This window comes from Vulpes lagopus, chromosome 4 (assembly GCF_018345385.1).
Source record: "Vulpes lagopus strain Blue_001 chromosome 4, ASM1834538v1, whole genome shotgun sequence".
Taxonomy (NCBI): Eukaryota; Metazoa; Chordata; class Mammalia; order Carnivora; family Canidae; genus Vulpes; species Vulpes lagopus.
Genome location: NC_054827.1, coordinates 46,166,994 through 46,180,374, shown reverse-complemented (window position 1 = coordinate 46,180,374; position 13,381 = coordinate 46,166,994). Strand labels below are relative to the sequence as shown.

Genomic DNA, 13,381 nt, shown 5'->3' with positions numbered 1-13,381 from the left:
CCTGTCCCCGCAGAACCTCGTGGACCATCTGGGGCCCGGGGTGCTGACATCATCTCCAGACCTGGGAGGGAATTCCCGTTCCCCAGGGTACGGTGGCTCAAGAGAGAGGCTAATCCCTTTGGGACAACTGGGCATCTCCGCAGCACACCTCCCTGGGCCCCGTGGGTGCCTTCTCCTGGGGCTTCACCTCTCATTCTGCCACCTTTCTAGGTCTGGAACCCGCGTCAGGGAGCTGAGCCTTTGTGCCCAAGCCGTGCCCTCAGTGTCGCTCCCATCTGTGTGCATTGGCGGTGCCCCAGGCTCACATGCTGTGGGAGCCGGCAACGTGGCCCCTGTAGGCCGCACCCCACTGCCGCTCCATGGCCATGCCTGCTACTCCCGCGGCTTGGCACTTCTGCCCAGCACCGCTCCTCCTCTTGTCCCCTTGCTCTGCGGCGCCCGGTTCTGTGAGCCTTTCCTGCCATCAGCTGCACCTCTCAGAGCTGCGCATTCTCCAGAGTGGGGTGTCCTCGCGGCCCTCCCGAGGAGCATGGGGAGCAGAGCGTGAGGTTCCCTGTCTGACGCGGGAACCCATCCAGTGGGCCCCCCTGTGAGCCTCACCCGCAGTTCACCATGGCCGCTGTGCGACCTCTGCTGTGTTCCATGCGGGCCTCGCTCTTGTCGAGGTGCTGGCAGCTGGACGTCTGTGTGTGGGGGGGTCCCCGCAGACCCCCTGCCCCATCTGTGTCCCGTCCTCGGTCATGGCCTCATACCTGCTACAGGCCGATGGGGTGGACCCCGAGAAGAGTGAGCAGTGTCCACACAGGATGTGTGTGTGCACGTGTGTGTAGGAGGTGTCGGCTGTCTTCCAGCAAGTAGGAAAAGGCCACTTTTGCAGGCCTGGGGTGTTGAGAAACTGGGTACCCACCCTTGTGTCCCCGTCCGTGTGTGGAAGTCCTCCTGCCTTTCCATCAGACCCCGCTCTGCTGCACGGATCTTGCCGAGTGAGGCTGGGGTGGCTGGACGTTGTCTGGACGCCACCTTAGGGTCGGTATAAACACAGCCTTCTGTTGTGTCCCGTCAGCAGTGATTTTTGGAAGCACTTTCTGTGTTTGGAGCTGGAGCGTGAGCTCGGCAGCATGCCTCTGCGCTGGCTGTGGTACCTAATGGTGGCCGGAGCGGGGCAGGGTGAGTGGTGCCCAAGACAGCCTGGCCATATCGTCTTCCACCTCGGTGAGGCGGGGCCCTTGGGCAGATGTCACTGCTAGTTACACGTCCCCTCAGGCTCTCTCATGCTTCGTCGCATTCACCCCTCTATAGCTGTGCCCTTGATGTGCTGGGATTAGTGGTCGGCCCCAAGCCCTGTACCCTTTCCCCTTGGTGGGTGTAGGCCAGCTGCTGCTGGCCTGCTAGGGCATGGGGGTGATTGGGGTTGGCCAGAGGACCTTGCGGGACGACGAGCCCGGTGCAGTAAGTGCTGTGCGGGAGCACACCCTGTCCCATCCAGGGCTGCAACAAGGACGAGAGCTGCAATCTTCTTTTATTGAAAATATTGTTTTACCAAGAAATATGTTATAGTGAAGGAAATCTCCAATGGTGGCTCCCCTTCCTATGAAGAAAGTGGAATCCTCCCCAGAGATCTGGTCGCTGAGCAGAAGCATGGTGGCACTGAGAGAAGGGGAGGGGATGGGTGACATCATCCCCCCAGGCCATACAGTGGGGCCCGTCCCCACGCAGTCCTGCACACACAGCACCTGGGCACCATCATTTCAGCAAAGTGCTGAACAGGCAGCGATGGTTCACGGATGTGATCGTGTTCCTCAGGATTCAAAAAGTTGTTAGCAAATGAAGGTTTTTTTTTGAAGATTTTTATTTATTTATTCATGAGAGACACAGGCAGAGGGAGAAGCAGGCTCCATGCAGGGAACCCGATGTGGGACTCGATCCCAGGACTCCAGGATCATGCCCTGGGCCCAAGGCAGACACTCAACCGCTGAGCCACTCAGGCGCCCTTAATCTGTAGTTTTTCTGTTATTCTAGTATCTTTGATTTTGACACTAGGGTCATGCCACCTCATAGGATGGGTTAGAGTGTTTTCTCTGTTTTTACTTTCTGGAAGAGATTATAGAGAATCGGTATCATTTCTTTCTTTAGTATGTTTTAGAATTCACCAGTGAACCTGACTGGACTTGGTGCTTTCTGTTTTGGAAGGTTGTTAATTATTGATTCAATTCCGTTAATAGAACATATGCCTATTCAGATTAAGCAATTCATTTTGTATGAATTTTGACAGTTGTGTCTTTCAGGGAATTCCATTGTGACTTGAGAACATACTGTGCATGGTTTCTTGTCTTTTAAATTTGTTAAGGTGTGTTTTACGGCCCAGTGTGTGCTGTTTCTTGGTGAATGTTCATGTGAGCTTAAGAAGAAAGCATATCCTGGGCAGCCCCAGTGGCGCAGCAGTTTAGCGCCGCCTTCAGCCCAGGGCGTGATCCTGGAGACCCTGGATCGAGTCCCATGTCAGCCTCCCTGCATGAAGCCTGCTTCTCCCTCTGCCTGTGTCTCTGCCTCTCTCTCTCTCTCTCTCTCTCTCCATCTCTATGAATAAATAAATAAAATCTTAAAAAAAAAGAAAAAAAGAAGAAAGCATATCCTGCAGCTATGTATAGATATCAATTATATAGTAGCCTACGGGTGTCAGTTATGACCTGTTGATTGAAGGTGTTGAGTTTACCTGTGTCCTCACTGATTTTCTACCTGCAGGATCTGTCCATTTCTGATAGGGGTGTTGAAGTCTCCAGGTGTAATTGTGGCTTCATTTCTTTCTCCTTGCAGTTTTGCCCATTTTTGCCTTGTGTATTTTGATGCTCTGTTGTTATGTACAAATATGTTAAAGACTGTTACATCTTCTTAGAGAAGTATTTTTGTTATATAAGGCCCCTCTTTAAAGTGGGTTTCCAAATGCCTGGGTGGCTCAGCAGTTGAGGTCTGCCTTTAGCTCAGGGCGTGATCTGCAGTTCCTGGATTGAGTCCTGCATTGGGTTCCCCACAGGGAGCCTACTCCTCTCTCTGCCTGTGTCTCTGCCTCGCTCTCTGTGAGTCTCATGAATAAATTAATAAAATCTTAAAAAAAAAAAAAAAGACTTGCAAATTCTGCAAGAACCTCTAAAAAACTAAAGTGGGTTTCCTGGGGCTCCTGGGTGGCTCAGTTGGTAGATCATGCAGCTCAGTCTCAGGGCGTGAGTTGGAGCCCCATGTGGAGTGTAGAGATTACCTAAATAAATAAAACTTGAAAAAACATTTAAAAAAATTTTAATAAGCTCTGTGCCCAACAAGGGGCTTGAACTCGCCACGCCAAGATCAAGACTGAGTGCATGCTCTCTTGCTGTCTGTCACTCAAATAAAATAAATAAATCTTAAAATCCCTCAAATTTTGTTTGTCAGAGAAAGTTTTTATTTCTCCTTTGTTTGAAGGACTGACCCGAGAGTGAGGCAGGCTGCTCGCTGCTTGAGCTGCAGGCCCCCAGCCCCCAGGCCCCTGGCCCCCAGCCCCCAAGCCCCCAAGCCCCTAGGCCCCCAAGCCCCAGCTCCCAGGCTCCCAGGCCCCCGGGCCCCAGGCCCTGAGCCCCAGCCCCCAGGCCCCCAGCCCCCAGCCCCCAGGCCCAGCCCCAGGCCGGGAGGGCAGCTCCTGCACAGCTGAGGAGCTCCTGTTCCTGTGCCGCCTTCCTCAGGCTCTTTCCCTGTCGCTCTCCCTTTTGAGAGGCTCCCACCGGCCCATCTTGAGGCCGCCCCAGCACGTCCGTCCGCGGCCCCTGTGACCGTGGCTCGGGGCGGCTGCAATTTCCATGTGTCGCTGGCGTCACCCAGGAAGCCCGTGCTGCAGCCCTTCCTCGTGAGGGTGGTGCTGCTGTCCCGGGCCGCGGCCAGCTCGGTGCTCGCACCTGTCCGCACTTCCGAGGGCTGTGATCCGTCTGTCTGTTGGTGTGTCTGTCCTGCGGGCAGGTGGTGCCCCTGGACGGTGGGGCTGTACGCACTTCTCCCTCGGCCTCCCCTGGCTGGAGTCGGGGTGCCCGACCCTGGGACAGCAGCGCTCCTTGGGGCCGGGCCGCTGCCGTATGGATCTCGGTCCTGCTGGTCTGTTGGTCTGTCATGTGGTGCAGCAGGGAGCAGGGGAGCATCTCCCGGGCCGACAGACTTTGAGGATTCTGGGCAACACATCCTGGGGAGCACGGCCTCTGCTTGAGCCCAGCCTGCAGGCCCGGTGGCGGAAGTGGGGGGCCAGGCTGTGCTCCCTGTGTCCATGACTACATGGGTTCGTCTCCCTTTCTCTTTATTTTATTTTATTTTATTTTTTAAATTTTTTTTTATTATTTATTTATGATAGTCATACAGAGAGAGAGAGAGAGGCAGAGACATAGGCAGAGGGAGAAGCAGGCTCCATGCACCGGGAGCCTGACGTGGGATTTGATCCCGGGTCTCCAGGATCGCGCCCTGGGCCAAAGGCAGGCACCAAACCGCTGCGCCACCCAGGGATCCCTATTTTATTTTATTTTTTAAAGATTTATTTATTTATTTATGATAGACATAGAGAGAGAGAGAGAGAGAGAGAGACAGAGACAGGAGGAGGGAGAAGCAGGCTCCATGCCGGGAGCCCAATGTGGGACTCGATCCCGGGACTCCAGGATTGTGCCCTGGGCCAAAGGCAGGAGCCAAACCGCTGAGCCACCCAGGGATCCCCCTTTTCTCTTTTTTTTTAAAGATTTATTTATCTATTCAGGAGAGAAACACAGGGAGAGAGAGAGACAGAGACAGGAGAAGCAGGGTCCATGCAAGGAGCCCAATGCGGGACTTGACCCCGGGACCACACCCTGAGCCAATGGCAGACGCCCAACTGCTGAGCCACTGAGGTGCCCTCATCTTCCCTTTCTTACCGCAGCTTCTCTCCTCGCTTTCTTACAGTACTTAGGTCAGCTGACATCCATCCCAGGATACCTGAATCCCTCCAGTAGGACTGAAATCCTGCATTTCATAGACAATGCAAAGGTAACCCCACCCTTCTGTCCCTGACCTCTGACCTCTGGCCTGTACCACCTCCTGACCCCCACCTCTGACCCTTAGTCTGCTCTAGCCCCTGACCCTGACCTCTGACCCTGACACCAGCTCCTGGTCCTCTGATCCTGGGCCTTTCACGGCTGGGGGAGGGTGACCCTGTCCCATCACGGTATGGGTGTGCTTGGCTCCTGGGCCATAGAGACCAATCCTGTCTGAACGTGAACTTTGTGCTCCAGACTTTGCTCCTTGTGGTTTGGGCTCTTTTCAGAATTTACATTTTCAAGATGCATAAACCACATACCATAGGTCTGAATAAGAGCTGCTCCAGAGGCAGCAGAGCTCCCAGAGCCAGCATGGCCATCCTGTAGGGACAGTGCTGGCCTGTGCTTGATGGGGGGTCCCCAGGGGCTGTGACTGGGCCGGCATTCTTGATGCACCATGCTCCCTTCCAGAGAGCCCACCAGCTCCCTGGACACCTGACCCAGGAGCACGACGCCGTGATCAGCCTGTCTGCCTATAACGTCAAGCTGGCCTGGCGAGACGGGGAGGACACCATCCTCAGGGTTCCCATCCATGACATCGCTGCTGTGTCCTATGTGCGGGATGACGCCTCACACCTGGTGGTCCTGAAGACAGGTACGGATCTGGGAGGCAGGGCCGAGGGGTCCTCGGCAGGAGCAGCTTGTGTCTTTGTCTGCACGAGTGAGTCTGGGAATTTAATGGAGCTCTGGAGACAGTTTGTCCAGTGTGGGGTCAGCTGCTGCTGCCTGCTGCGTCCAAGAAGGGCCCTCCTACCTGAGGTCAGCCTCAGTCAGAGGACATCAGTGACCCAGGGGTCATAAGCAGCAGGTGCTGTGCCGGGCCCTCCTGCTTGGGCCCTGCTCTTGGCCACAGGCTTCTAAGTGCTGGGTACAAAGACGGAAGCAAGCCATCGTGTTGCTCCTGGTCTGCAAGACGTTCTGAGTCAAGAGGAACCTTTTTTTTTTTTTTAAAGATTTATTTATTTATTCATGAAAGACACAGAGGCAGAGACAGAGGCAGAGACACAGGCAGAGGGAGGAGCAGGCTCCATCCAGGGAGCCCGATGTGGGACTGGATCCCGGATCCTGAGATCCCAGGATCACAACCTGAACCAAAGACAGGTGCCCAACTGCTGAGCCACCCAGGCGTCCCTCAGGAGGAACCTTAAACCAGGCACTGGCCCCCAGCCCCCTGCACCTGGTCCACCCCTCCCCTTGTGTTGGGAGCCCAGGGTTGCCTGCCGGGGTCTCTGGGTGTGCGGCCCACCGCGTGCCACGGCCTTTGCCTGCCACTGAGTTGCTGAGGCACAAGGAAAGACAGCATGGCTCTGCTTGGGCTGCGCCCCTGAGGTGGGGTTCTGTGGTTGGCGCTGCAGTTCCTACGCTGTTCTGGGCTCGTGTAGGGCTTCTGGGGCTGGATTCATTGGCCATGGGCCCGTGGCAGGGGGATCGAAGGAACACACCACAAGCAGTGCAGAAGGAAGTTGTCTTTCCGCCTGAGCTTGGCAGGTCTTGGGGGATCTGAGGGCCCTGGTGAGCCTCCTTGCACGACCCCGTGAGCTTGGGGGCTCTAGTGGACAGCCAGGACGTGAGCGGCACGGATCTGGGGGGGATGCTGTGGGTCCCGTGCTCCCCTCTGTACTTTTTTTTTTTTTTAAGATTTTTTAAATTTATTCATAGAGACACAGAGGGAGAAGCAGGCTCCATGCAGGGAGCCCAATGTGGGACTCGATCCAGGGTCTCCAGGATCACGCCCTAGGCTGCAGGTGGCGCTAAACCGCTGCGCCACGGGGGCTGCCCCGCTGTGCTGCTTAACCCTCATTGCCCTCTGTGGGTGCTGTTGGAGGATGGGCAGTATTTACATTGAACAGCGTGCAGTGGCCCAGATGTAACCATTTTAATTTTCAAAACTGGCTCAAACTGGCAGAAGGCCTGGAACATAATTACCTGGCATAACCTCCACCTGAACTGTGATGAGGACCCTGGTCTCCCACTTCCCTGATGGGGTAACGGAGTGTGGAGGTTGAGTGGTTGGCGGGGGAGCCCAGCGTGGGGAGGGCGGCCGGGCAAGTGGCAGTGCCCCTGCCACTGCCTCCCAGCGTGGCCGCGGTGCCCACCCATTCCTGTACCCAGGATGGGTGGTACTGCAGGAGGCCCGAAGTACCCATTGGGGTCTGGGGGGCCACTGCCTGGGGTAGTGCGGCCTGGGGTGCATGTGCTGGGGTCCCGTCCAGCTGCCCAGGCTTCATGTGGAGGGCCTGGCTGGGAGGGCGGAGGAGACTGTGCAGACATCTCACGGAGGGTCTCTGTGGGTGTAGGAGGATGGGGGCGGGGATCCGCAGGGCCCAGGGGACAACTGGCGGGACTGCGTACCCTGCTTCTTCGACAACGGCCATGTTGCTGCTTAAAATGTTCTTGTGGCCACGTTAAAAGGAGGAGGAAGGGACGCCTGGGTGGCTCAGCAGTTGGGCATCTGCCTTCGGTCCAGGGCATGATCCTGGGGACCTGGGATCGAGTCCCACCTCAGGCTCCCTGCATGGAGCCTGCTTCTCCCTCTGTGTCTCTGCCTCTCTCTCAGTCTGTGTCTCTCATGAATAAATAAATAAATCTTTAAAAAAAAAAAAAAGGAGGAGGAAGCAGGTGAAATCAGTGTTAGTAATGTATTTTATTTAGCCCTCCATGTCCAAAATCAGGCCCCCAGACCCGACTATCTGACCAGAATCGAGAGATGTGCTCTGCCTTGCTGGGTACTTCTGAGACCTGGTGTGCTGTTGACGCTGCCCGTGTTGCTGTGTGGACCTGCCACGTCTCATGGGCTCAGGGCCTGTGGCTCAGGGCCATGGGCAGTGTGGTCCTGCTGTCTGACTGCTGCATTCGGGGGCTCAGGGGGTGCCAGGCCCCGGTCTCTGCAGGCATACCTGTTCTGAGTTCCCATCTCCCAGCTTCGTCTGAGCCACAGGTGTTCTCCGGGCTGACGTGGGCTTGGCTCGGGGTGCCCCAGCATCAGGGGGATTGGAGGCTTCACTTCAGTGCCCGTGCCCCCACCCACTGAGTGGACGAGCTGGTGCTTCCGGGGGAGGGGGGGCCTCACTTCCTTCGTCCGACCAGGCAGTGTGTGGATGTTAGGAACAGGGGCCGGGGGATCCCTGGGTGGCGCAGTGGTTTGGCGCCTGCCTTTGGCCCAGGGCGCGATCCTGGAGACCCGGGATCGAATCCCACATCGGGCTCCCGGTGCATGGAGCCCGCTTCTCCCTCTGCCTGTGTCTCTGCCTCTCTCTCTCTCTCTCTCTCTCTCTCTGTGCCTATCATAAGTAAATAAAAATTAAAAAAAATTTTAAAAAAAAGGAACAGGGGCCGGGCTCTCTGCCCCTCTCCCACCCCTGGGCTTGGCTGTTGGGGCCCCCGGTCCTTAGGGTCCCTGTCTGTCAGGAGGGGTTCATGCCCATGGTTCCTGCGAGTGGAACCCTGGTGGTACCTTCTTGTGTGAATATTGGCCTAGGGATCCCTGGGTGGCGCAGCGGTTTGGCGCCTGCCTTTGGCCCAGGGCGCGATCCTGGAGACCCGGGATCGAATCCCACATCGGGCTCCCGGTGCATGGAGCCTGCTTCTCCCTCCGCCTGTGTCTCTGCCTCTCTCTCTCTCTCTCTGTGACTATCATAAATAAAAAAAAAAAAAAAAAAAAAAAAGAATATTGGCCTAAGTTACCCTTATCGTTAGTGGCAGGGATGCGGGAGGGCCCCGTGGGGTGGTGGTTCTCAGGGAGCAGGTGGCCAAGGAGGGTGAGGGTGACGGTGGAGGCAGGCCGCCTGCCCTGAGCCTGCTGTCCGGCTCCCACACCTGCCCTGACCTGCTGCACTGTTGACTTCTCAGCCCAGGACCCTGGCATCTCCCCCAGCCAGAGTCTGTGTGCAGAAAGTTCCAGAGGCCTCACCACAGTCTCCCTGTCAGAGAGTGGAGTGGGACCTGTGGAGGCCTGCTGCCTGGTGATCCTGGCCACTGAGAGCAAGGTGAGTAGAGGGTGGGACCCAGCACCCCCCACACCCAGCCCAGGTCCTGCCCACCACCAGTCCGGTCCCGTCCACATGCCCAGGCCCCTCCCACTCCCCCATCCAGGCCACGCCCATACCCACCCAGGCCCCTCCTACCTTTCTGACCCACACCCCGCCCACACCCAAGCAGGCCCCGCCCACATCCCCATCCAGGCCCAGCTCATACCTACCCAGGTTCCTCCTACCTTTCCGACCCAGGCCCCGCCCACACCCAGCTAGGCCCCGCCCACACCCAGCTAGGCCCCTCCAACAACCCTCTGGGCTCCTCCCACGGGCAGGGCCCAGCCCACCACCTGCCCAGGCCCTGCTAAAGCCCCTTCCCCTGCTCCCTGAGTGTGGTGCCTTCTCTTCCAGGGACCTCACCCTTTCCCCAGTGCTGATGCGGGTGGTCTCCTGCACCCCAAGCCATGCCCTGGGAGTCGGGGGTTAGGGCTTGAGGCCCCCTTAGCTACCTAAGGGTTGCCAGCCTCCAGGAGCTTCTTGGTGCGGTTTCTGTGTAAGACTGGAGCAGGGACTCCCACCTCGGGTTCCCTTAGATCAGTGCCCCTCCTCGGCTCCGCCCACCTTCTAGCCGGGCATTGCTGGGGTGCGCGCTGGGCCCCTGGCCCGCCCCTGCGGGCTCCTCTAGTCCCTGCCGCATATCCAGGGGCAGAGCTGCCCAGATAGGAGCCTGCCTTCACAGAGGGCCTGAAGCTGTGTGCCATGCTGGGAGCGCTGTTCCCCAGCCTGGGGCCACTGCGTGGCAGGGCGTTGGGGGGTGTTGGGGGGCCAGGTGGGCGGATACAGGAGGGCTGGCAGCTGACACACCTGGGCCCCTGAGGTCCAGGGAGCCTCCCAGACATAGGCTGCTCCCCTGGGGGGGCGGTGGGAGGCAACGGGCCCTCGGTTCTGGTGCTGGTTGGGCATCTGAGGAGCCAGGTGCCCAGGAAAGCTGCCCAGGAAGACCCAGCTTCGTCCCCACGGCAGGTCGCTGCGGAGGAACTGTGCTCCCTGCTGGGGCAGGTCTTCCAGATTGTGTACACGGAGTCCACCATCGACTTCCTGGACAGAGCCATATTCGACGGGGCCTCGACACCCACCCACCACCTGTCCCTGCACAGCGGTATGTGAGTGTGGGCAGACAGTCCCCGAGGTCCATGTCCCCCACCTGGTGGCTTCCTGCATCACTGTGGGGACCAGGGAACGCATCAACGAAGGTCACTTCACCTGTTTCAGATCAGAGAGCGGGGGCTAGGGGGTGCTGTGGGGAGGAGCCCCCGGACCTCACTGCTCTCTGATGAGGGCTTTGTCCGGGGACGGGGACGGAGGCTGCCCAGGCAGTGGATGTGTGGAAGCCACCACCTTCTCTGTGTCTGTGGGGCATTTTGGGGAGGCGCCTTACTTATAGGGATTCATTTAGCCCCCTCACCCTCTCCTCACCCCTCTCTCAGGGCCCAGTAGCCACACTGATGCTGTCCTGCTCTGTGTTGTGGGGACCTTAGGTCCTGGCCAACGTTCCCTGGGTAGCTGCTGTGGGCCACGCTTTTTGCTGGTGCAGGGGCCTCGGGCTCGTGGGGGTCCTGCCTCTCTCCTTGGGGAGCAGCTGTGCTGCGTGGAGCTCGCGGGGGGGTCACACCTGCCTGTGGTGGTGGCTTCTGCCGTCAGCACCTGCGGCCAGGCCAGTTGCAGGGGCTCTGGGATCCTGTGCCTCACCTAAAGGACACCGCAGGCGGCCACCAGGGGTGCTTTCTCATCCTTTGCCGCGCTGGGGAGAGGGTTCCCCCAGTGCTCCATTTGGTGCATTCTCCAGAGACCAGAGCATCACACTCAGACCGCACCGTGAGCCCTGCGGAGGAGCATGTGTGGGTGGTGCCTATGGGCCACCCCAGGAGGCCTGCAGCCCCCCTGCCGCCAGTGCCCTTGGTGGGCTTGGTGCCCTCTCCCCGCGTGACTAGGCGCCCCTGTCTCCCCACCCTGTACAGACGACTCTTCCACCAAGGTGGACGTGAAGGAGCCATATGAGACAGACCTGGGCACTTTGTGAGTACCTGCCTGCCACCCCTGCCCCCATCAGCCATGCCATCCACACTGGGCGCCCTGGCCAAACCTGGGTGTCTGTGGGGAGCCGGACGTGGGCACAGGGCGGAGGCGCAGAGCCCCGTGCCCATGGCTCCTGTCCTTGCAGCGCGTTCCCCGAGTGTGTGCACCCCGGCGGCATCTCGCCCTCGTCCTTCTGCATGCAGATGGTGCCCCATGCCAAGACAGTCAGTGAGAGCGAGTTGAGCGCCACTGCCACCGAGCTGCTGCAGGACTACATGCTCACGGTGCGGCCCTGCCCTGTGAGGGGCGGGGACAGCCGAGCCTGGCCCTGGGACTTGCTGCTTAGCCAACGCGTGCCGCTGACCCTCATGTGGTTCTGCGCTAGTGCACAGCCCTGAGGGCACAGCCTGCTTGGGCTCCTTACTCGGGGTGCCGCTGGGTGGGCTGTGGGTGCGTGGTGCTGCGCTCACCCCCCACCTTCTGCTCCACTGTCTGCAGCTGCGCACCAAGCTGTCCTCCCAGGAGATCCAGCAGTTCGCGGCGCTTCTGCACGACTACCGCGATGGGGCGTCTGTGCACGAGTTCTGCATCAACCTGCGTCAGCTGTATGGGGACAGCCGCAAGTTCCTGCTGCTCGGTGAGTCTGAGGTGGCGTGGCCGCAGTGTGGGGGCTCTGGCCAGAGACCAGAGCTCGCCGATGGGAGCCAGACTGCGGGGAAGCCAGGGGCTGGTGCCCCGGAATGAGGGCCAGGGTGGGGCTCCCCAGAGGAGACAGCACCCGAGAGGGTTTTGGTGGGTGGCCAGGAGTTTGCCAGGCAGAGAAGTGGACCCCATTACTGGGTGGAAAGACCGGCCTTGGCCGAGAGCTGGGCCCTGAGAAATGAGCACCATGGTGCAGCTGGGTAGCCAGGGTGGCCAGGACCCCGCACACCTGCCCCCACCCTTGAGGATGGTGGCACGGCTGTGTGTCCTGTGTGCAGAGCCTGCGGAACTCGGTTGGCTGACGGTGGCTGTTGGAGGCTCTGGCTGCTCCCCAACCTCCAAACCTCCACCGAGGGTGGGTTTATACCCTTGTCAGCCGCCACCCAAGGGCTCTCTGCTCATGGGGGCTCTAGGGCCTGCCGTGCTGTGTCCAGTTTGAGCTCTTGGTGACCCTGTGGCCTCTCTGCCAGGGTCCGTCGTGTGGTCAAGGCTTGGGTCCGAGGGCCCCGCCCCGTGTTCCTTTCTGTTGTTGTCCCGTAGAAGCGGGTGGTGCCCAGTGGTTGGCCTGCGCCCTCTGCTCTGTACTCCAGGGCCTGTGGGTGGGGCTCCGCCAGGATAAAGGGAGGGACATGCAGCCCCCTGTTCCCCGTCCCAGCCCCCCAGAAGTATGGCATCCAGCACACCCTGTGCCCTCAGGTTTGCGGCCCTTCATCCCGGAGAAGGACAGCCAGCACTTCGAGAACTTCCTTGAGACCATCGGGGTGAAGGACGGCCGAGGCATCATCACTGACAGCTTCGGCAGGTACCGGCGGGCCCTGAGCTCCGCCTCCACCTCCACCTGCACTGGGAACAGGACCACAGGCAGCTCCGACGACCAGTCCGCACCCTCGGAGGGGGACGAGTGGGACCGCATGATTTCGGATATCAGCAATGACATCGAGGCTCTGGGCTGCAGCATGGACCGGGACTCAGCCTGATGGCGCCGGGAAGGGCCCGCCGGCGCTCCCTCTACTGTGAAGGACCTGCCCCGGGGCGCTGGTGCCCGTGGCCCCCTCCGGGAGGGCTCCCGGGGGTCCTTTCGGTTTTGCACACGACGATGCTGTCGAAACTCTCAGAGACCTTCAAACAAGTTTACTGCCATGTGAATGATTCATTTCTGGTCCCAGCGTGCTTCTGATCTTGCGGGTGGGAGCCGGGCAGCAGACACAGGGGACGGCATCAGGGTTTTCCTTTGAAAACGCAGGGTGGGCAGCGGGTGACCTGGGCCCTGGTGCAAGTGTGGGTCCTTGTCCTCCCAAGGACGCCTGGTCTCCTGCGCCTGGCCTCCTGCTCCTTGATGAGTCCCCCTTCCTCCGTCTGCCAGCACAGGTGCTCTCCACTGTACCCGGACCCCCACCCTCACCCAGAGCACGTGTCCCCCTCCCCACCCAGCACGCCCAGGGTTCTGGGCTCGGTGGGGGTGCGCAGGGGCACTGTGTTCTAGGCCTTCCCTGGGCTGGGCCCCTGCTGTGCTCTTGGCACCTGGGGGACCAGAGGGTGCGTCTGGCCTGGGAGACCCCC

At 59.4% G+C, this 13,381-nt stretch overlaps 1 protein-coding gene across 5 annotated transcripts in view; it reads left to right on the top strand.

The window, feature by feature from the left end:
* CCM2 (CCM2 scaffold protein) overlaps positions 1-12,967 on the top strand; it is a 43,441-nt gene extending 30,474 nt beyond the window's left edge. For all 5 annotated transcript variants that reach the window (XM_041752246.1, XM_041752241.1, XM_041752243.1 and 2 more), the window contains 8 exons: positions 4,939-5,022; positions 5,484-5,667; positions 8,922-9,058; positions 10,067-10,202; positions 11,062-11,119; positions 11,265-11,403; positions 11,618-11,756; positions 12,518-12,967. In XM_041752246.1, coding sequence (XP_041608180.1) covers positions 4,939-5,022; positions 5,484-5,667; positions 8,922-9,058; positions 10,067-10,202; positions 11,062-11,119; positions 11,265-11,403; positions 11,618-11,756; positions 12,518-12,798 — 1,158 coding nt within the window. In that variant the 3' untranslated portion in view covers positions 12,799-12,967. The remainder of the gene's footprint in view (positions 1-4,938; positions 5,023-5,483; positions 5,668-8,921; positions 9,059-10,066; positions 10,203-11,061; positions 11,120-11,264; positions 11,404-11,617; positions 11,757-12,517) is intronic.
* Positions 12,968-13,381: the final 414 nt, after the last annotated feature.